A 21,089-nucleotide genomic window follows, 5' to 3' on the forward strand; every position below is an offset into this window, starting at 1 on the left:
GATAGCGTGAATGACGCGTGTGCTGTCGGGGTCGTATCCGGAGCAAGCGCCACATTGATTCCTTGGGATTAAGCAACGATATCAAATTTAGGACCAGGTGGTTACAGCTGGTTCCTAGCACGCTTTGCGCGCACTTCTGACATCCTTCGAAATTTCGTTAGGATCTTATGTAGCCAGCTACCAAATATAATACATTCCCGATAAATATACAAATTGATTCATTTTGGCTAGCGTAAACAAGGAAACGGCAGCAGCCACCAGCTGGACCAATCTGATGGCGGCCCCGGGGCCCAGAGATAATACGGATCGCACCATGTGTTGCCGCTTCCACCAATTGTAGCTGCCTCGTCGGACTATTACGGAGCGGGGGCACGCCTACAAGTGCCAAAAATAGGCAACATTGCGAGAGCAAGAGACAGCGACACAGATCGCAGAGGCAGTGAGAGAGAGAGAGAGAGAGTGTGAGAAGAATGTGTGTAAAAAGGAAGATTTTCCGAGCAGAATATTCAGATGTGTTTCAATTGTGCTGCGACACGGTCATAGACGGTCCGATCTTCAGAAAATCAGAACTTTAACGAATTTTAAAAAAATAAATAATATTTAAGATCGTGTTAGAGGTATTCCCTCGCGAAATCAAGCAGTGAAAGTGCTCTAAGAAATTAATTTATAGAAAATATATAAAGAAAAGGTTACCTAATGCCACGCAAAAAGCGCGCCTCCAGTCCCCTAGATCTGTACGACGATGACTTTGACGAGGATGCCAGCTCACACAGTAAGCACTAGTGGGCCACATAAACACCTCGCTCCAATGGCTAATCCACAAACAAAAATCTATTAGGTTCCCAGCCGCCGGTGCAACGGAATGCGGCAAATGCCCGGGAACGTATGCGCATGCGGGTGCTATCCAGCGCCTATGGACGTCTGAAGACTAAGTTGCCCAACATTCCGCCGGACACAAAGCTATCCAAGCTGGACACACTGCGCCTGGCCACGCTCTACATCAAGCAGCTAATCAATGCCGTCGAGACGGGCAGCGGCAGTGCCAATGCCAATCCAACGCACTCCGGCGCATCCCTAGCCGCTGTGCTGGACACGCGGAATCATGCGACGGATTGCGGCAACGATGCCGGCGGCGCCGTAGCGACGACAACTTTCAATTTCCACAATGCTGGACAACTCGGCATGGTAAGTGTCAACTGCAGAAACTCCGTGTCAACCAATTTGCGACCTGTGCCTGTGCTCATGGTGCGTATAAGTGATGTCAGTGGCACCACTTAGCGTTGCAGCAAAAGTGAATGGGATATATACCATATACATATATATATATATACAACATATATGCAACATATATAGCTGCTCGTGCCTGCAGCTGGACTGCTTCAAATGCTGACAGGTGTCAGCTCAGCTATGATAGGCGGCGTTGATAGGCTCAAACTCGTCCAGTTTTTTGTCAGACGTGCGACAGAACGCAATTAACCCAATTAAAATATCAATAAATACAGAAAATAACTATAGATCATGTTTTAGAAATGCCCGCTTAGTAGAAATCCTTCTTTTACACAGCTATTCCTCAGAGCTAAAAAGGTTTCATCTTTCGACATATCTTCGACATTTACTTTCATATATATAAAATATTTTCTATCATGTCAGAAGTGCGACAGATCTCGCAATTAACCCAATTAAAATATCAATTAATACAAAATATTTTTATAGATCATGTTTTAGAGATCCAATTGTCAAGCTATTCCTCAGAGGTGAAAAGGTTTTATGAGCCATTCTCTAGTTATTCCTTGCCGAATCTTTCGACAAATCTTTGACATTAACTTTTATTAATATAAAATATTCTTCAGTTAATCAAAATTCGATTTTATATTGATTACTGCCTACTCTTTAGTTAGCAAACCTACATAAAAACCGCCCAAAATCACATATTTTCTAAAATGTTGGGCAACATCTGCTCAAGTGCTTCTATACCTTCCCAAGGTGTAGGCCCCCGTCCGCCCAATTTTTAAGTACAACAACAACAAAGAGAAACAGAAAAAAATCACATTTTGTGATTTCAGTTTGTGTCTGGCTTTCCTGTAATCAGATACTTTTGTGAATTTCAAAAATACTAAATATGAGTGACAGACTCACACGGAGACATCTCCGTTCGGCGCGTCGAAGCGTCGGGCTAGGAACATTGGTTATTCCTCGCAAGTATTTCTTCTTGTTATTTTTAAAAAGATGCATGACTTTGAAGCGACCAAAGTGAATGACATGCAAGGGAAAATTGTCGTTTCTGACTCTTTGCTAGATATTAAGTGGTATTTAATAAAACAAGTCCAAATTCTCTAAAGCGTTCAACTAGAAGATATCCTGTATCCATTTGACCAATATGATAAAAATAACCTAAACAAAGGTTAAGTAACTTCTTGGGTCTTCTTATAATAAAAATTGGGGTGCACATAAGAATGTATAAAAGGCATGAATTTACCTATATATATTAGGAATATCATCTTGAAGAACTTGAAGAAAAGAGGATATATAACTTGTCTTCCCCGAATTCGGGGTCTATGACCATTAGACGATCTAGTTTCTCAGCTTTAAAAAGGAAAAAATGATCAACATGTGGAAAACCTACTCACAATTCTGTAAAAAACTCCGTTTGATATACAAAAACCTATATTCAAAACTTCGAATCTCTAGTTCGCACAGTATATATCTCTGATATCGATGCGTGTATTCTAAAAGGGTTAAATGGACTCATCCATTTTTAGCTAATCAACGAAATACTCTTTATGTGATTAAAACTACCTCTTTTTATATAAAATTCGTTTTTTATACATTTTTAATATGATATTTTAACTATTGGTACTATAATTGGGTATTTCTCTACACTGAGGAATTACCCAAAAAAAAAAGTTTCACAAATTTCAACCGATCCGTATATACGCAATTGTTTATTCATTTCACTGAAGTTGAATGCGTGAAAATTTTCAGCAAATATTGTGCTTCGACGGCGTCTTGTGCCCATATGGTGGCCGTGTTTTGTTTGCATTTGTCAGGACCGTATCGCGGCTTTCTAAACAGCCGCGGCACCCTAATTTATCTCGGTCGCACGCGCCGCCCTCAGACTTGAGGGCTGGGTGGGAACAGAGCGAGAGAGAGAGAGAGAGAGAGCAATCCATTACCCATTGGTTACCCGGGGCTGCCGATGAGTGTCTCTTGTCTTTGGCCTGTTTATATGTTTTTATAGATACGTTAATGACGCTGTTATTGTTCAACTATGAAAACAATTCCCGAAGAGCCACTAAAAACAATCAAAATTGTATAAACAAACAATGGCGCTGTCGCTGTCGGCTTGTCGTAATATATTGTTCCCTTTACAGCTGTGCGGTTAGCCCTAATCACAGCCATGCCTTGCAACAATCCTTTATCGACTTGGGCTTTAAAGCATTAGGTTTTCCCAAGTTAACTCATCATATTCGCTTATTAATTTCACAGAGCTGGCCCTTTGAGTTTCATCAACATTTGCAACATGGCCACAATCGCAACAACAATTCCAACCTGACATTCACCTCGGCGCGCATGGATTGGCAGAATTCTCAAACGCAATCCTATCCGAAGGCGCCACGACATGAGGCTCATATGGCTACCGATGTTAACTATACACAGCTTCAGGATGCACATTGGTATCCAACGGATATGGGCCTGCAATTGGAGCAGTCACGTGGTGGCAATGGCTGCTGTGCCTATGAATCGGCTGGTCTTGGACAGCATCAGCGCGGCATTACAATATCAACTAGTCAGGCGCATAGCCTCTAGTGGGGTGCATATCTTGCATTTACTTTAACTGTCGTTCTAACTGAAATCGTATTAAAACGTGATTTTATTCTTTTCGTCATTGTATCGCACTGTATGTATGTATGTTATGTAATTTACTAAGCCAAAGACTAGTATTATGTTTAACTTTAACAATATTATTTAGCCAATAAACATAAGCAACAGCAACGTAACAGAATCACGTAAGCATTTTGTATTCAAATTTAATAGTCAGCCATCTGGCAACTCTATTCGCGTAATTCACTATCACGCAGCCCTGGCGCACAGCTGCTTGCACACAAACAAAGAGCCCCAACGACAACAACAACGACAGAAGTATCAACAATAGATTAGCGTATGCGCTCATATGGCGCAACAACAAAAGATTGATTGAAGGCAATTATCGCAAATAATCCCACTAGAAGCTGGGTACAAGTGTATTTCAATTCCCAACCACACGATTAAAGTTCACTGTGCTTAGCAGATAAGATTTGCGCAAACGTACATACATATGCATGCATTAACGGCGCTCAAAGCAAGTACAACACATACAGTTGTTTTTCCATGTTAAATTTAGTTAGTACTCGCTCGTCGTAGGAGACGCACGTGAAAGTTTTCTTTGTGTTAAAGAAATAAACTCGACTGCGAACCCGTTTTTCGAAGCAATTTAAGCAAAATGCCAGCACTGGAAGTAAATCCTGATTTGCAAAAGGAGCGCAACACAGCGACCTTTGATCCAAAAGAGTTTTCAATCTTTTGGGCTGGTGGCGCAGACAAATACAAAGAGAAGAAAGCCTTGGGTAAGTCGACTCTCCAATACGTGTACTCAGCATTTTTACTCTTTTAATAAAATTAACTGGTTTTTAAGCTAGACTTTAAGAGCCACACGCTCAATCGTACTCAACCGCATTTCGCAATTGGCAGCAATTAAATGCAGCAGTAGCATGACACGGCAAATACCTTTATAAGATAGGCAAGCGACACCTATGCAAATGTAATATGGCCATAAACAATTAAACTTTTGAACTGTGCTTAATATAGGACTTGATACATTTTTCTTATCTGGCAGCCTTGACAATGTGTAAGTTTTCTGGCAACCCATGGCCGGCCCTCTCGGCGTCTTTGTTTTGATTTGTATCTTCCATAGTTTCCCATTCATTAAGTTCGCGACGGTATTTAGCCCCACAACTAATGCAAATTTTACGCCTCAATCGTTAGCTCATGTCAAATGCGAAATTTTATGATCGTAGCTTACAAATTTATAAATGATGAACTTTGCACAAGTAACAGCATCTCCAACAACTAGTTATGAACTGTAGACTTTGATTGCACTATTTAAGTCACATATTTCCCATAGCTAAGCAGCACTTGAAAAGGTTATAAATCTTCGGTATGGGGTTGATAAGCTTTATCTAGTCGATTTGGCTTAATCGCTTATACCAATAATAGAACAGTAGTCCGGCATAATTGATAGATAGATAGATGGAAAATGCGCTTACGTGTTAACAGCCCTGTCATTGTCATGCACTTCACATATCTGTTGTTGCAATTGCAGAGAAAATGTTTCTGGAGGATCCAGAAATGAAGGATGATCTGCCTACGTCATATTTGTCCCACAAGGAGTTGTACGAGAACAGTTTACGCAAAGCCTGTCTCATTGGCGAAAAGATACGCAAACTGCGCGCTGATGGCGAGGACGGCGTAGACACATACAAGTAAGGATTACAATTAATCCTGACTGCATTTTGGTTATATTTTTATGATTCCCTTGTAACAGTGCTCTGCTGGGCGGGTCATTGGGCGCGGCTATACTTAAGGAGGGCAATCCCATATCGCTGCACTACATCATGTTTGTGCCAACTATTATGGGTCAAGTAAGATTTACCTTTGTTTCACTTCGTTTCACATTCAAATAACCCAATATATGTTTTCCAGGGCACCATGGAACAGCAGGTGGAGTGGCTGTCCAAGGCCTGGGATTGTGAGATAATTGGCACCTACGCGCAAACTGAACTGGGACACGGCACTTTTTTGCGTGGCTTGGAAACGCGCGCCGATTACGACGCCAGCACAAAGGAGTTTGTGATTAACACGCCCTCACTAAGTGCTTACAAGTGGTGGCCCGGCGGCTGTGAGTATTTAAACGCGGGTTAAATGAACCTACACGACACTAAAATATCATCCACAGTGGGACATACGGCGAACCATGCAGTTGTCGTGGCTCAGCTGTACACCAAGGGCGAGTTCCGTGGACTGGCGCCTTTTATTGTGCAGCTGAGGGACACAGATACGCATATGCCAATGCCAGGCATTGATATTGGCGACATTGGCACCAAGCTGGGCATGAAGGGCGTCAATAATGGTTATCTGGGCCTGAAGAATGTGCGCGTTCCGCTTAACAATATGCTGATGAAGAACCAACAGGTGCTGCCCGACGGCACCTATGTGGCGCCCAAGAATAGTGTCCTAACCTATGGCACCATGATGTTTGTCCGATGTGCACTTATTAGGGATACTGCTCAGAGTTTGGCCAAGGCGTCCACAATTGCAACGCGATATGCGGCAGTTCGAAGACAGAGTCCCATTGATCCGAAGGAGCCAGAGCCGCAGATTATGGAACATACCACACAGCAACTGAAGCTATTCCCGCAGATAGCCAAGGCAATTGTGTTTAAGACAACCGGTGATGGTATTTGGAACATGTACAATGTGCTGTCCGGGGAAATTGAGCTGGGCAACTTGGATCGTTTGCCCGAGATGCATGCGCTCTCCTGTTGCCTGAAGGCCATTTGCAGCGCGGATGCAGCAGCTGGCGTGGAGACCTGTCGTTTGTCTTGCGGCGGCCATGGGTATATGGACTGTTCCAACTTTCCGACCATCTATGGCATGACGACGGCTGTGTGCACCTACGAGGGCGAGAACACGGTAATGTTGCTACAGACGGCACGTTATTTGGTCAAGGTGTACGGCCAGGCGCTGAGCGGGGATCAACTGGTGCCCACTGTGGCCTACATCAATGAGGCGATCAAGCAGAAACAGTTCGTCTATTTCGATGGCTCCATGGAGTCAATTGTAAAGGCATTCCAGTTTGTGGCCGCCAAGTGAGTGTGTTTAAATATTTATGATATTTAAGTGAAATGTAAAATGAATTCCAATGTAGCAAAGTACGCGTCGCTTATGAGCAGATCGAGCAGCGCCGCCGACAGGGCCACAGCACGGAGGTGGCCGCCAATCTCAGTGGCGTATTCCTGACAGGCGCAGCAGACGTAAGCAGGAACTAGGACATACATGAGTTATATACAAAACTAAACTATATACTATTCTTTTAGCTGCACGGTCGCGCATTTTTGGCGCAATCAGCGTACACGGAGCTGATGGCTGTTTCGCGACAAGTTTCGCCCGCCCTGGCCGATGTGCTGAAGGTGGTGCTGGAGCTCTACCTAGTCGATGCCTGCCTTAATCGCATTGGTGACTTTTTACGCGTAAGCACATACAATTATATAAAGTAAATTGCTTCTGTACTTACCCACAATGTATGATTGTATGTAGTTCATTGACCTGACTGATGCAGATGTTACCAAGTTGGAGGTGCGCCTGGAGAGCTGCCTGAAGCGTTTGCGCCCAAATGCTATTGCTCTGGTCGACAGCTTTGATTTGCACGATCGCGTTTTGGACTCCGCGTTGGGTGCATACGATGGCAATGTGTATGAGCATATTTTTGAGTCAACCAAGAAAAACCCGCTCAACAAAGAGCCGGTGAACGCAGGATTCCACAAATACCTAAAGCCCTTCATGAAGGCGCATTTGTAAAATAGCGTTAACTTTTCTTAAGGGGTATTTCGTTACTGTTGTAGGCCTGTTAAATCGCCGTATTTGTATATATCATTAAAGCTTATTCGTTAATTTTATATTATTTAGTGTGAAATTGTTTGCTGAAGTTATGTTTGGTACTCAAAGCACTTTTGTTTTTATTGATATCTGGATTGTTCTATGTCGATAGTGCTCAAAGTTCCTTAATCCTTAGATATACACCAAGACTTATGTGCATGAATCTAAGCGAATCCTCCACATTCCTTGGCTTGATATAGTCCAAGCACGAAGTCCAAGTTTTGAGTTTTAATAGAGCTTACACTAAACGCTTTATTAAAGATGGGTTTTAATTATAGTTTTTAGATAGAGTGACTGCAACTCCTTTTTGTTTTAACTAGCAGCTGTCGATGGCGGCCAATCGAATGCTGAACAGAGCACAGCCATAAAGCCTTCGGTTGTATCGCTTATGAAGCACCAGCTGGATTCTTGGCGTTGCGTTGTGCATAGAGACGTCGCAACAGGCGATTGCCGCAAAGGAATGTGAATACTGCGATTGGTATGAGCAGGCGCAGTGTTTGGAACATGTTGAGTTGCAGCCAGAAAACGAAGAAGAGTGCCAAAATGCCACCAAAGCCCAAATGGAAACCGATGGTGCTGGGTGCCAATGTAAAGTTGGACACATTAATGCCCAATTTGGCCCAAAACACAAAGAGCAGCACTAGCGGAGTTATGCACAGGCCGGTGAATATATCAGATACAATGCGGGGCGGGCGCTTATCGGGCACGCGGAATTGATGCACAATCTCTGGCAGAGGTCCCCTCACATGGCTGGGCTTGATATCTGTAAAATGTTATTGAATTAATATACGGAACGAGTTATGCAGGCGGCTACACTTACCTCTGTCTGGCTGGTTGAATTTCAGCTGAACATCAGCCAGCAGCCACTCGAAGGAGTTGGACAGCGAGGCATCGCCGATAGTTAGATAAATGTTGTACAAGCCGTTTTGATAGTTGAAATTCTTGCCCTGATTGCCCACATCCATATCAAATTTGTAGGCCTTGCTGCTGTCCTGCTCCGCAACGAATATGATTTCCTTGTCCGTTTCCTGGTTATACAAACGCACAAAAGCCTGATGCACGGAGATGGGTTTGTTGTTGCTCTCATCGACCAACAGGGCTTTAAGCAGCAGCTTTTGTGTGCTGTCAGCCGAGAGTGTGTCCTTCAGCTTGTTGGGAAAGCTGACGCTCTGCTTGCGTGTAGCTGCACTCGCATCTGATTCGGCGATACCCAACTCCAGGGTTTGTACCTTAACACGTCCAAGCACTTTGAATTGCAGTTTCTGCTTATAAACGCCATCGGCATTCAAGTCCGCCTGGTAGATGCCACGTGCTGGCTTCAGGCTGCTCAAATCGGCAACGTAAGTGGTTTTGTCTGAAGACTTGGAAACTAATTGAACCTTTTCCGCCAACACTGAGTTATCCTTCTTGACACTAATTTTGGCACTGAGGCTCTGCACGGCTGGTGACAGAGGTTTGCCGAGCAAATCGACAATGGCTACGTTCAATGTGGGTGACTGCGACTCAAGTTGTCCATTTCCAATTAGCTGTATGCAGATGGGCGATACCTTTTCCGTGCTGCTGATGGTTTTCAACGCCTCGATGAGCACATGGGCTCCTTTAGCGGATTGCACAGAGCGGCGACTCAGCAAATAGTTGGCAAATTTAACGGCCTGTTCGGGCGTAACAGGTGCTGGCTTGTTGAAAGCCTTCGAAACGCCAAAAACGCCGTTGAGTATCAAAGCCGTAATGCTTAGCCCGCCCTCGAATTGCAACAGTTTGCCATCGACCTCGTCAGCCTGCACAACAGCATCCTCGATGCGATTGGCAATGAAACTGGCGCTAGGGCCCAGTTGGATAGCCACATTGAATGCATAACCGAGACCGCTCAGCGTGTCATCTCGTTTCAGCAGTTCCTGCAGACGTTTCACAATTTTCGACTGAGTTGCTTCGCTAACCTGAACGCCGAGTGCTTTATGAGCCACTACGCGATAGTAAATCTCCTGAGTGGTGGCCAGCTCCAATTCCAGTGAGCTGTACACCTTGGACAGCAAAGATTCAGCGAGTTTTGCTGTGCAACGCAGGTTCCTGTGGGCGCCAATTAGGTAGTAGTCTTTTTCGAAGTTCTGAAAATAGGCAAATGGTCAGAAAAGAATTGGATGAGAATTAAAATATGCTCACATTTAGTTTGGATTCCGCATGCAGCGTCACAATCTTCTGGCATAGCGCTTCCTTTGTCGCAGCATCAGTTGTTTCAATGTTTAAGCTGGCGAAGAAAATCGCTTGCAAATCGTTAGAACTGAGCCCATCGACGAAGACTTTTTGCAGGCGGGTGAGATCCTTTGGCCCCAGATGACTATCGACTGTGCGCGTACTCCAAGTCGTTGCTGCAGCGCATAGTACGCATAGGATCATGAAGCCTGTTGTTAAAAATGAAATAATAAATATTTTTTTAAATGTGTTGGCCAAGTTTTTGGGCCGTAGCTGCGAAGTCAACGCCGACGCCGGCAATAGCGACAGAGAACGAGACAGCGACAGCGACAGCGCCTATGCCGGCGTTTTGGACCGCATACACGAGGTCCGTTTGACTTTGCCATTGATTTTTAACTATAAAAAATAACCTACCTAATTTCAACATTGTCCTATATTGTGTGGCGCTGTTAAACGCAGCTTATATGCTATAGGATAATAAATAAAAAATGCGTAAATAGCCTGCACCGCCTGTTTCAGCTTCGATATTTTTTACAGACACGTCAGCGGCAGTGTTGTCCTATACGCACAAGAACAAGGGCTGGCGACTTCGCTACAAAACAGTGTGTACACTCTTGTATAAGTTAAATGTGCCAAACAATCGACCGGTTATCGGCTAATCGATTAACAGCAGAAAGCCTCTCTATTTATGCCGTTATTTAAATAGCATTTATTTTAAGATAAACTAAGATTTTGCATGCTTAGCTGTATGTGCTGCGTTTGTAACACATACATTTAAATTCACACAGAACATTAAAACTGAACTGAACAATAACGATTTGTTTTTGATTAGGGTCCAAACTTCTCGGTACATTCCGCTAATGGCCTGGTCACAGAATACTTCACTTTGAAAGTCTTCGAACTGTCGCCCTCATGATTCCATAGAGTTATGGCCGTGGTGCAGTAGAGAGGATACTTGTTAACGCGCACTTCCAAACGCTCCTCGTCCTCCGGTGGCTTATCCTTGCAGAACTGTTCAAAATACTCGGTGTGGTTGGGGCCCAAGTCTTCCTTAACTGAATTCTGACGATTGTATTCGTCCAAACATTCCTTCCACAAGAATTGCTCCATACGATTAGCGCGTGTAACTGTAATATAATGGAACTAACCAAATCATACACTCAAATCTTGACGAACAATACGCCCTTACTCATCTTTTTGTTTCTATAAGGGGTGCCGAAACTCTCCTGAGTTTCGGTAATCTCAGCGGGGCAGGGCCCCTTGCCTAAGATGCGAAAATTATCGTTCCGCTTCATGTTTTAGCGCTTTTTAGTGTAAATATTAACGAAAATAATTTATTATTGTGATACGAGCTAATATGCGACAATGAAAAGTGCTTGACTGCTTTATCAGGCCAAACATATTCGGAGCATGGCAACGGGGCAGCTAAGCAACCGACGCTTGCTCTGATTGATCCTGTTGGGCGGGTGCCTCGTCCTCCACGATGAGCGTGACATCCTTGGGACGCAGTATACAGTAGTAGACCACAATTGTGGCCAGAAACAAGATGCCGCTGTAGACGATCCACTCCCAAATGAAACCGAACCACCACGATTCGAACTGTTCGTTGGCATACCAAATCGCTGACATGGTTATGTTTTCCACCAGGATGAGCACCAGATAGCAGCCATACCATCTCCTTACGCTCTTGAAGCACACACGAAACTCGAGCAACACAAAAATGTAGACATAGCCGAGCAGCAGATAGAACAATGAGCGGCTCCAGCTGCCGCGGCAGCGTGTCTCCAGCGCCAAGGCGGCCAGCATCAGGGCATAGTGCACGCCCACAATGATGAAGAAGGCGCGCGGATAGAAGACACAGAACGTGGCCAGCGAGAGCATGCGCATTGTGATGAACGCTATCCAACCGAAGAAGGCAACGGTTTTCCCCGAAAAGTCGTCCTGCTGGATGCCGTTCACAATCTTTGTGGGCCGCGGAAAGTAGAAATCTACCACATCCTTGGGCGTAACGGGCGTGCCCTTTGGCGTCTGCGCCACGACCAATGGAGTGCGATCATCGCTAGGCTCCTCGTTGACGCGTCCCATGAGCAATTTGGGCGGCCGCGGGACGTGCTCCTTGATGTACAGCTGTGCATTGACCAGCAGCATATCCTTGAACGTCTCCAGCTGGGAGAGTGGACGCGTCACGAGCCGGCTGCGTCTGTGTTCAGTATCCGACACAGTGCGTCGCAGCTCTGGCGCGGCCGTCGGCGGACTATTGTCGGTGGGCAGCCTCAGCATGGGCAGCGCTGGCGGCGCCGTGGCGGGCGGCGGCGGAGGCGCTGGCGTCTCGGGCACTGTGTCCAGCACCTCGATGCTATCCAGATGCTTGAGCTCTTCGCGTCGCATCTGCAATTTGGGCCTGGCCTGGTATATCTTATCATCATCCGTGATATTGCCGGCAGCTGCTGTGGGCGAGTGCAGCAAGGCTTTTGTTTCCAGCGTCTCCACGCCGTCGTTGTCCACCTCATCATATCCGCTTATGTGCAGCTCATGGCTGCCAATCTGGCTGTCCATCTGTCTGGCATGAAAGTTCTGCATGATCTTCTCCGATTGCGGAAAGCTTGTTGCCAGCGTGCGCTCCGATTCGCGTTTCCTGCGCTCAACCTCGCCGCACAGCCGCTCGTTCTGCTCCAGCCGACAGCGCTGTGCCTCCACCTGCTGCGCCGTTGCCCAGGGATAGTTACGACCCACGCGCCGCTGGCTCTCGATGCGATGATAGCTGGTCGTGATCCCGGCCAGATCTATGGCGGCAAATACCAGGCACATGCCCTGCAAGGCGGCTGCAATGAAGACATTCAGTTAAACCCGACTCGGATGAAAACCAATCCTCTATACTCACATGTTTCGTAGTTGCGAAAGATGTCCTGGGCGAGCATGTGGTACATCTGCAGTATAATCTGTGGCGCCGCCTGCGCATAGGCCTGGATCAACAGGTACAGCTCAATGCTGGAGGTTTGCGTCGCCTTCGACAGGCACTTCATGCGCTCCACATTGTCGTCCGCGTGGAAAAGCGCCTCAACAGACCAAAACAGACGCTTGATAAGCCTGGAGAGGATTATGACGATGGAGCAACCACATATTCGTCTTTAACTCACCTGTAGAGCACGGCGAACGGGAAGAGGAGCAGCTGCAGCAGTCCCAGGCTGCAGGCTAAAAATTTATTGCGAGTGGCGTCGTTGGCGCTGCTGCGCTGCTCCCTGGAGCTGAGCACCAGGACGCAGGTGAGCAGCGGTGGCACAAGCACCAGTATTAGTGTGCCGGCTCCGTAGCCGGGCTCATGCTGCCGGAAATGCTGATAGCTCAAGGCCAAGTCTGTAGACGTCTGCAGCATGTAAACCAAGAGCGCCAGGCAGGTGGGGATTATGTAGGAGACATAGATGCGCGTATGGCTGCGTATCGCATAGCCCAGTATATGACCTGGCGGACTGGCCGCATGACCCACCTCCACGCCCATATCCAATATTGTTTTGTATACCTCTTCTTAGTGCGCAGCTGCTCTTCTTCACATGCTTCGATTGCAAAATTCCTGACGATACTACGGATCTATGAGTAAGCGTCGCTCTTTCGGCTCGCTTATCAATTTGGCCGTAGATTAGATAACCAAGTTGAGTTGGTCGCGTGTTTGAAAACCCGCCAAGGTTTGTTTATGTTTACGTGCCCAAGTTTACTCTCTCTCTCTCACAGATCTTCCAGAGCGCCGAGAGAAGCGAAGCGAGAAGTGTTGAGAGCAGATCTTGAATGGGTTGCTTCTGGTATTCTTTATACCCTTTTATTTTCTTTGCAAATAAGTCTCATAGTCTTAAAGCCATCCTCTTGAAGCCTTGCATAGGACCCCTATATCTCGTAGTTCTTATAGGAATTATCGGTCGAAAATTAAATGAATTCCTTTTTAAGGTATATTGACTAAATGTGGCATTTGCGAGTTTTACAATATCGGAATATATTATATAGGAATTATAAGTAGAAATATTATTTTTTGAATGGAATAACATCTTTTAAGATATCTTCGGATTGTTATATGGCTGCTATAGTAACAATGAAATAATCATTCGTTTCTGATTATTTCTTAAGAATATAAACATTTCAACTTCTCGCTTCTTCTCGTCTGCTTTTCGCGTCTACTCTGTTAAATAATTAAAGTAAAAGTTACCTTGTGGTAAATACTAAATAAAGAATAGCAATAAGAAAAGTTAGCTTTTGTTAAATACTAAATAAGGATTAGGATTTGAAATATTATAAACTTTAGGTTGCAAACTATTAAAACTTACTTGTAAATTTTACCACGAGAAATGAGATTTTCAGATGGTAAAGCTTATGGTTTTTAAATAGAATAAATAGATTGTCTGCAATACATATAGGGAAAGTATTTTTCTAAAATTTAAATATATATAGCCCTATATTTTGATTCTTGAATAAATTCTATGGCATAATATTATATAGAATTCCGATGTTAGATAAGATCATATGCCAAGAGCTCAACAATTTCAGTGCCCCATCAAAATCTATTGAAATTCGTATTTATAAGTAAATTCTTTATTTAATTAATTTTCTGATGAATTTGCCTAGGAATCGTACCAGGTCTTCTTCATCCAATTGGAAGGCTTGCATGGCTCGTCGAGCACCACAAAGGAGTCCTGTTGATTCTCCGTGGTCTGCTTGGCCTGGCGGCGACAGCCGGCTGCATACTTGGGATTGCCCTCAACGATGGAGGACTTGTCTCGGCATTTGGCCGCATTCTGCAGCACGGAGCCACGCCGACCATATCTGGCAGGTTTCTTGGAGCCACCGGTGGCCACATCCTCGAAGCTCGGCGCAACTGCCGCCGGCGGCTCCTTCAGCTGACGCTGTCGCGAAGGACGTCGTTTGATCTGCGACTGCAGCGGAACGCGGGCGGCATCCAGCGAAGAGTCGGAGCTCTTGCGCAGATTACCAGCTGGCCGCTCCCGCTCCCGTTCCCGCAGCTGGTAATTGTACTGGGCGCGACGATACTCGGGCGTGGCGGTCAGCTCGTTGGCAGTCATGCTGCTGGCCGCGGGCAACCGAGGACTGGTCCCGGTCGCCGTGGTGGTGTTCGTGTTCGTGTTGGTGGTGCTGGTGGTGGGCAGCCGGAATGAGGAGACTGGCTTGTGCAGCACCGGCCGGGCGCGTGGAAAGTCCAGATAGTTGTTGCGATACTCGGGATTAAATTCGATCTTGCCGCGCAGACGCAGGCACGGCTCGCGCACCTTGCCGCGCTCCGGCATCTCGGTGATGTGCGGATCACGGAAGCTCTCGTAATACTCGGGCACCTCTTTGGTGAACTCGCCGCGTGGCCGCAGATGATCCTCCGTTTTCAGCGATTTCTCTTTGGCCATGTGCTTGGGTGGGACATTAAACTTATCGCGATATTCGGGCAAATCGCCGCCGCTCGCCTTTGGCTCGTTGGCGCTGGGCTCCCGCTCCGCGCCAGAGATGTGCAGATTGTCGTGCTTCTTGATGGGCGCACTCTTCGAGTAGTTGGCGTACATCTTGAAGCTGTCCTGGTATTCCGGCACAGCATGGAACTCGCCCTGCATCCGGATGCTGCTGATCTGCGGTATCGAGTGCGCCTTCTCGATGGGAAACTGCTCCACATACTGACGCCTGTACTCCGACGGCTCTGGCTCGTATTGTGTGTCCTCGGCTCGCATTTGCAGGTGGCAACGATTCTGCTCCCGGGCGGCCACATCACGCTTGAACTTGTCGCTGGTCAGCCGATTGGACGGCTCCTTGTCGTCGCGAAACATTTCGCGTGGCAAAATTTGGGCGCCGCTATCCACCATGGGATGCGACAGATACGAGGAGCTCTTCATGTTCCCGTCTCCATGCGTGCCGCCCAGCAGCCAGTTCTCCGGATTGCGCACTGGATACGTGCGTGCACTGCAGGGGAAGAGGAGGAAAATAGTTATCTATGCATACGATTTTTGAGCTCAGCTTACAACTGCAGATCCTCGGGCGTATACCAGTGATATTTATCCTGATGCTCGGAGAGCAGCTGCATCAAGCCCTCCAGCCGCAGCGATGTGGCACGCCTCAGCAGGGTACGCGGTGGCCGGGCGTCGCCGTGGCCCTTGCAGCAATACTGCCTACTGTACTCGGACTTCAGTGAGCCGAAGGCAATCGTTGGCTCCTCGCTGTTGGACAGACAGAAGTTGCTGTGCGTGTGCAGCGGGACGGGCTGACGGCGCCGGAAGAACTTGAGATCATCAACGGCAATGTACTCATGCGGCTGGCGGATGCTAAAGCGATCCCTGTGCTTGTGGCTGGCTGCAAGGTCCGGCTCCGAAAACGAACGACTCCAACTGAACTCCGCCCGGGCACTGCGGACAGAAAAATGCTTTTAGCCACAAATTTGCCAATTGCCAGACTTCAACCCAACCTCTCGGGTCCTTGGCTACGTTTGGCGTCGGCGTTGCCATTGGAACCAAATAACAGGGAATCGAAGCAAAATCGCTAATAATTGCAAAAAAAAAAAAAAAAACATAGAAAATGTGCTACGTGGAAATAGCTTAGCATGAGCATGCACCGCCCAGGCATACCCTATAAAATGTTACTTATTTAAAAAGGTTTCCCGTTTACTTTAAGGGAAGTATTCCTCGATTTATAATACTTGGACATAGTTAAGCATGAGCATGCACCGCCCAGGCATACCCTTTAAAATGTTGCTTATTTAAAAAGGTTTGCCGTTTACTTTAAGGGAATTATTCCTTGAAGTAGGCTCTACGACGACTTCGAGGAATATTCTTTAAAGTAAACGAAAGTCTTTAAAGTAGCTCAATATTTTGTTCGTTTGTTTGGCATCTGTTTGCTTGGGATCTGCTTTGGGCAACATTCTTTATATTATTGTCAGCTATGATAGTTCTTCCAGGAATTAGTTTTAGCCTCTAGTCTTAAGGAACCCTCCGGGAACCCGGCTATCCACAACTATAAGCCCAGGTTTGTGTTCATACCTTAATCAAATTTCTTTTTTATTATACAAACCTATCTTTATAGGCTTCTTTTCCCTTTCCCCCTTCCCAATTAATATTCTCTTTTATTTTTAATCAATTATCTTCTTAATATCAGCAATCTAATTTATTGTTTGTTGTATGATTCATAACCCAATTGTTGAGGCAATAAAAAACTGTGTTTCAAAGAAGGAAGAATGAGAAATGATATATATATGGAATCATATTGCCAGCTGGCGAATACACCTCGGCGACATTCAAGGAACAGGGTAAGACAATAAAAGGACGCTCTGATGGTAGACCTTAGCAAATGGTGCCCTATGAATAATACTAATACGCCTGTTAGACTCTAGCTGGGAGCTGCTCCAAAGGAATTTCTTCATAGCGTGCCAGCACGCACACAACAAACTAACACACACACGCACACACCTGTGCACACCTGCTGACATGAGTTGCTAGGCACACACGCCTGACAGATAAACAGACAAATTGCAAAGAAATTGGAAAATGTTCAATGTGAATATTTACAGGAATTAAATGATTTGGTTTTTTTTTACACATCAATCGATACCTGCCAATTGCTTAGAGTGCCACGCCCACATCGCCCATGGATTCATTTGGATTTGCCTTAGACAGGCCTTAAATGTCGTTAATTGTTTTTGTGGGTTGGGGTATTCATAAATGATGCACCTTTCGTGGCATGCAAATTGCAACGTGGACACCTGTTGCCATTGAGTACTTTCAGTTGCGGTTGTTGTTCGTGTATTATGACTGGCAAATTTGCATATTTAATGGCCAAAAGTTTTGCATATGCATTTTGCAGCTATTTCTTAAACAACCGATGTGTAGAACCATCAATCATAGCCTGGAACGCTGTGCGCAAGGGCCAGGAGTGTCCGCCCGAAAGGGATTAGCAAAACGGAAGAAGTTTTAGAAAAGAGAAAGGAGCTTACAAAGATATTAAAGAACATAGAGGGGAGTGTAATTAGAGCTCGCTTTAACTAAGAGTAATATAGTTTATGTATTTCTAGTCAAAATATTGCCAGAATGAGTTAGCTGAATTTTTGAAAATCGCATAGAAAGGCGCTATTAAGTAAAGGAATTTTGTGTAAACGAAAGAGAGCGTAAAAATGGAAGAGTTAAAGAATACGAATAACAAAGAGAGAGACCTTAAAAGAGTAAAGACTCTTAAAGATACAGTTGATGTATTTCTAGTCAAAATCTTGTCAAAACCTGTTACTTAAACTCTTTGAAAATCGCATAGAGAGGCGCTATTGAGTTAAGTGAATTTGTGTAAATGAGAGAGAGCGTAAAATTGGAAGAGTTAAAGAGAACGAATAGTGAATAGAGACCCCTGAAAAGAGTGAAGGCAGTAAGAAAGAGAAATGGAAAGCCATATAACGACTTAATTTCCTAGAGGCGCTTGCATCATCAACGTGCTCCAAAAATAGTTATGCATATCAAATATTAAGAAATCAAGTAGCGTGTTCGCAAAAGGGTAGATTAGCTGCTTATGGCTGTAAATCAAAAGAGTGTTGTCAGTGTCAGCTTTCTATCAGTTTGCCCAAAAAGCCAGCCGTCAGCTGCAGCTGTAATTGCGTGCGTGACTGTTGCCTCGAAACGGAAACGGAAACAGACACAAACGCAAACGCAAAAGCAACTGCAGCTGCGAGTGCAAAAGGCGCCCAAATCATGTCGAGCTCGACTTTTAATAGCAACAGTGCCAAACGATTGACCCAATTTCCCACCCGCCCCAAGGTAATAAATGTAAGCAGAGCAGGCGAGGCGCCTGAAGAACGAATTTCATATGCCCTTCTTCTAGGAGGAAGGTGGATAAAAGAGGAGTTCCTCTGGTTTGTTAATTGAATACTTTTGCTTACGGAGTCTATTTTTTTAAAATAAATGAAAGCAAAAAAAGCGAAGCGCCTGAAGAACGAATTCTGTGTGCCTTTCATCTATAAGGTTTGTAGATTAAACTCCTTTTCTCTAGTTTGTTAATTGAATAACAGCCTTTAGAGACCATTTTTTTTGTAAATAAATGAAGACAAAGCCCTTCTTCTATGAGGTATATAGATAAAAAGAGTTTTTCTGGTTTGGTTGAATAACTTTGCCTTGCCTTTTTTTTTATTAAATGAAGAACGAAGTCTGTATGCCCTTCTTCTTTAAGGTATGTAGATAAAAGACGAGTTTTTCTGGTTTATTAGTTGAATAACTTAGCCTATAAAGTCATTTTTCCTATTAACCGAAAGATGAAAGAAGTTTAAGCGTTTATTTCTTTATTCTCTATTTTCAAACAGCCCAATTAGGTGATATTTATGTCCTATACGAACTAGACTCCGAGCATAGTTCTACTTTAGAATATATAATTGAAATCTATTGAAATGGATATTAATGGAATGATTTTCTTATAGAAACAGTTGACAACAAAATTAAGTACAAGCGTATTTAAGATTTGAGTTAACTTTCCTCTAATTTTGTTACGAAATGTGTAAGGCATAGAAGAAGTCTACAATCCCAAAAAATCAATATACATATCTTGATCTTGAACCGTACTGTCTTTCTGGTAGTATATAGTCGGATTGGGTCTATTTGGACTACTATATCTGGGACTATATGCCAAAGGAACAAATGGTCAGCAAATAAGTTGTTGTATAATATATGTTCAATATATCTTAAACAGACTGGGCACTTTCTAGTTCCATTATGGTTGGGCTAGTATGACCAAAAGGTCTACAGAAAGAAAGGCGACTCATTTAAATACTCCTTTTCACTTAATTGTAAATAGTCCATCTATGTAAATATCTTATAAGTTACACTCTCGTAACTATACCTTTGTCCCATAACATTCGCTTGGTAAAGAGAAAACAGAAAACAGAAAGAAAAGATAGAAATTTTTTTTTATGTTTTTCAAAATAACTTGATGTATCTTGAGGTAGTTTACCTCAGCAAAAAAGCTTCTATATCAAATCAGTCGAAAAATAAGGAAAGTTTATCTATTTTTCAAGATTTCTTCAACGAGCACAGCTATTGTCTGGTGCATCATCTACTATATCATATGGCACTCAGCCATATATCTACAGAGCATTTAAAATTCGGCTTTATCTAACTAATTAGCTTAGTTTTCAATTGACTTCTTGTAACTAGTCCAGTGCTCTAATCTTGACAATGCCAAATGACCTTTGGTTAGTTAGCTATTTTTAGACCCAGGCAGGCCCAGGCGTAACGCAGGTCGCATTTAAATATGCTAATCAATTGGCAATTAGAGCACCAGCAGCAACAATAATAAACAATAACAATCCGAGTACACATTCCTCTGCACATAATTATATATAGAAGTAGAAGATTTATGGCCGGCATTTAATTAACATTTGCATGTCACGCCACGGGGCGTATACGTAATGCAGATGACACGAATGCGCCATTATGCTGGCATGAATGCAATAGCCAAGGCCACGGAACCAACTTCTCTTTGAACTACATAAATGCATATACGTAAAGGGAAGTTCTCTTTACCCATCGTTGTTTTTCCAGTCCATTTTTGTTGCACTTTGGACTTTGCACTTTAACACTTGCCACAGGACAGCACTTGGCGGGGCGAGCGGCTGGGTGTAAACATGACTGGGCTTAAACCCAGATGGCCGCTGTCCATGTCCAGGTGCCCCAACAGGAAGACGCGCGAAACTAAAAGCCGTTCAAGCGCAAACAACAACTTGACCACACGGATCGTAAATCCAAACTGAGCCAAAACACAAACTTCTCACACGCCAAAAACTTTCAATCAAGCACGAGTCGCAGTCGTCGAGGGTGTGCGAACGCGAGTGTGAATTGACGTGTGTGTGTGTGTGTGTGTGTGTGTGTGTGTGTGTGTGTGTGTGAGTTTGTGTCCCTGACTCTGCGCGAATCGAGTTGAAGGTGTCACTTTTGTGGGTGCAGCCAAATAATGCAGCCTGCCAGCTGTCAGCCTGTCGTGGTTCCTGCATTTCTCATGCATCCTTAATGAAGCCGCACTCCTGAGCCCATTTCGCAACGCAATTTTCAATCAGGATAATTATTTCCGCACACGCAAACAACAACGCAAACAACACGCACAGCAGGCTGGCCAGCTTTCAATTGTCCTGAATGGGGGCCATTTCCGGCGCACAAGTGGGTCAAGTGCAAAACAATTCGCTGGCGGATATGTCGGCTGGTTTATGTGAATGT

General features: G+C 44.7%; 6 protein-coding genes across 6 annotated transcripts; 2 read left to right on the top strand and 4 right to left on the bottom strand.

Annotated features, from left to right (window-relative positions):
* The first annotated feature begins 553 nt into the window (after positions 1-553).
* Positions 554-3,891, top strand: HLH54F. Its single transcript, XM_064695914.1, has 4 exons — positions 554-772; positions 839-1,185; positions 2,760-2,782; positions 3,372-3,891. The coding sequence occupies exons 1-4, from the start codon at positions 697-699 to the stop codon at positions 3,805-3,807; spliced, it is 882 nt and encodes a 293-aa protein (XP_064551984.1). The 5' UTR covers positions 554-696; the 3' UTR covers positions 3,808-3,891.
* A 279-nt stretch (positions 3,892-4,170) lies between these two features.
* ACOX1 (acyl-CoA oxidase 1) lies at positions 4,171-7,712 on the top strand. Its single transcript, XM_064696111.1, has 8 exons — positions 4,171-4,604; positions 5,360-5,519; positions 5,582-5,678; positions 5,740-5,935; positions 5,993-6,905; positions 6,965-7,070; positions 7,134-7,286; positions 7,354-7,712. The coding sequence occupies exons 1-8, from the start codon at positions 4,481-4,483 to the stop codon at positions 7,612-7,614; spliced, it is 2,010 nt and encodes a 669-aa protein (XP_064552181.1). The 5' UTR covers positions 4,171-4,480; the 3' UTR covers positions 7,615-7,712.
* Positions 7,713-7,996: 284 nt separating this feature from the next.
* OstDelta (oligosaccharide transferase delta subunit) lies at positions 7,997-10,456 on the bottom strand. Its single transcript, XM_064696112.1, has 4 exons — positions 10,297-10,456; positions 9,853-10,091; positions 8,513-9,797; positions 7,997-8,455 (listed from the first exon to the last, which is right to left on the bottom strand). Exons 1-4 carry the CDS (start codon positions 10,307-10,309, stop codon positions 8,079-8,081), a joined length of 1,914 nt encoding a protein of 637 aa, XP_064552182.1. The 5' UTR covers positions 10,310-10,456; the 3' UTR covers positions 7,997-8,078.
* A 111-nt stretch (positions 10,457-10,567) lies between these two features.
* Positions 10,568-11,257, bottom strand: LOC135437982 (uncharacterized). The gene is made up of 2 exons (XM_064696113.1): positions 11,072-11,257; positions 10,568-11,009 (listed from the first exon to the last, which is right to left on the bottom strand). The coding sequence occupies exons 1-2, from the start codon at positions 11,175-11,177 to the stop codon at positions 10,711-10,713; spliced, it is 405 nt and encodes a 134-aa protein (XP_064552183.1). The 5' UTR covers positions 11,178-11,257; the 3' UTR covers positions 10,568-10,710.
* Positions 11,188-13,445, bottom strand: LOC135437983 (uncharacterized). The gene is made up of 3 exons (XM_064696114.1): positions 13,020-13,445; positions 12,764-12,969; positions 11,188-12,704 (listed from the first exon to the last, which is right to left on the bottom strand). The coding sequence occupies exons 1-3, from the start codon at positions 13,376-13,378 to the stop codon at positions 11,308-11,310; spliced, it is 1,962 nt and encodes a 653-aa protein (XP_064552184.1). The 5' UTR covers positions 13,379-13,445; the 3' UTR covers positions 11,188-11,307.
* A 1,026-nt stretch (positions 13,446-14,471) lies between these two features.
* LOC135437641 (uncharacterized) lies at positions 14,472-20,919 on the bottom strand. Its single transcript, XM_064695645.1, has 3 exons — positions 20,403-20,919; positions 15,882-16,262; positions 14,472-15,822 (listed from the first exon to the last, which is right to left on the bottom strand). Exons 1-3 carry the CDS (start codon positions 20,423-20,425, stop codon positions 14,487-14,489), a joined length of 1,740 nt encoding a protein of 579 aa, XP_064551715.1. The 5' UTR covers positions 20,426-20,919; the 3' UTR covers positions 14,472-14,486.
* Between the last annotated feature and the right edge of the window lie 170 nt (positions 20,920-21,089).

The sequence above is a fragment of the Drosophila montana genome, unplaced genomic scaffold (assembly GCF_035044405.1).
Source record: "Drosophila montana isolate Dmon_TW-CO22-7 unplaced genomic scaffold, ASM3504440v1 contig_3833_1, whole genome shotgun sequence".
Lineage (NCBI taxonomy): Eukaryota > Metazoa > Arthropoda > Insecta > Diptera > Drosophilidae > Drosophila > Drosophila montana.

Coding starts and splice junctions, on each gene's coding strand:
- HLH54F (XM_064695914.1), top strand. CDS start 697: ATGCCACGCAAAAAGCGCGCCTCCAGTCCCCTAGATCTGTACGACGAT. Junction 773..838: donor CGAGGATGCCAGCTCACACA/GTAAGCACTAGT, acceptor AAAATCTATTAG/GTTCCCAGCCGCCGGTGCAA. Junction 2,783..3,371: donor ATCAACGAAATACTCTTTAT/GTGATTAAAACT, acceptor TTCCCTTTACAG/CTGTGCGGTTAGCCCTAATC.
- ACOX1 (XM_064696111.1), top strand. CDS start 4,481: ATGCCAGCACTGGAAGTAAATCCTGATTTGCAAAAGGAGCGCAACACA. Junction 4,605..5,359: donor CAAAGAGAAGAAAGCCTTGG/GTAAGTCGACTC, acceptor TTGCAATTGCAG/AGAAAATGTTTCTGGAGGAT. Junction 5,936..5,992: donor CAAGTGGTGGCCCGGCGGCT/GTGAGTATTTAA, acceptor TATCATCCACAG/TGGGACATACGGCGAACCAT.
- OstDelta (XM_064696112.1), bottom strand. Junction 9,798..9,852: donor ATGCGGAATCCAAACTAAAT/GTGAGCATATTT, acceptor GCCTATTTTCAG/AACTTCGAAAAAGACTACTA. Junction 8,456..8,512: donor ATTCAACCAGCCAGACAGAG/GTAAGTGTAGCC, acceptor AACATTTTACAG/ATATCAAGCCCAGCCATGTG.
- LOC135437982 (XM_064696113.1), bottom strand. CDS start 11,177: ATGAAGCGGAACGATAATTTTCGCATCTTAGGCAAGGGGCCCTGCCCC. Junction 11,010..11,071: donor TTATAGAAACAAAAAGATGA/GTAAGGGCGTAT, acceptor ATTATATTACAG/TTACACGCGCTAATCGTATG.
- LOC135437983 (XM_064696114.1), bottom strand. CDS start 13,378: ATGGGCGTGGAGGTGGGTCATGCGGCCAGTCCGCCAGGTCATATACTG. Junction 12,970..13,019: donor CCGTTCGCCGTGCTCTACAG/GTGAGTTAAAGA, acceptor AATCCTCTCCAG/GCTTATCAAGCGTCTGTTTT. Junction 12,705..12,763: donor CTTTCGCAACTACGAAACAT/GTGAGTATAGAG, acceptor TCTTCATTGCAG/CCGCCTTGCAGGGCATGTGC.
- LOC135437641 (XM_064695645.1), bottom strand. CDS start 20,425: ATGGACTGGAAAAACAACGATGG. Junction 16,263..20,402: donor GACTGGAAAAACAACGATGG/GTAAAGAGAACT, acceptor TTCTGTCCGCAG/TGCCCGGGCGGAGTTCAGTT. Junction 15,823..15,881: donor ACGCCCGAGGATCTGCAGTT/GTAAGCTGAGCT, acceptor CTTCCCCTGCAG/TGCACGCACGTATCCAGTGC.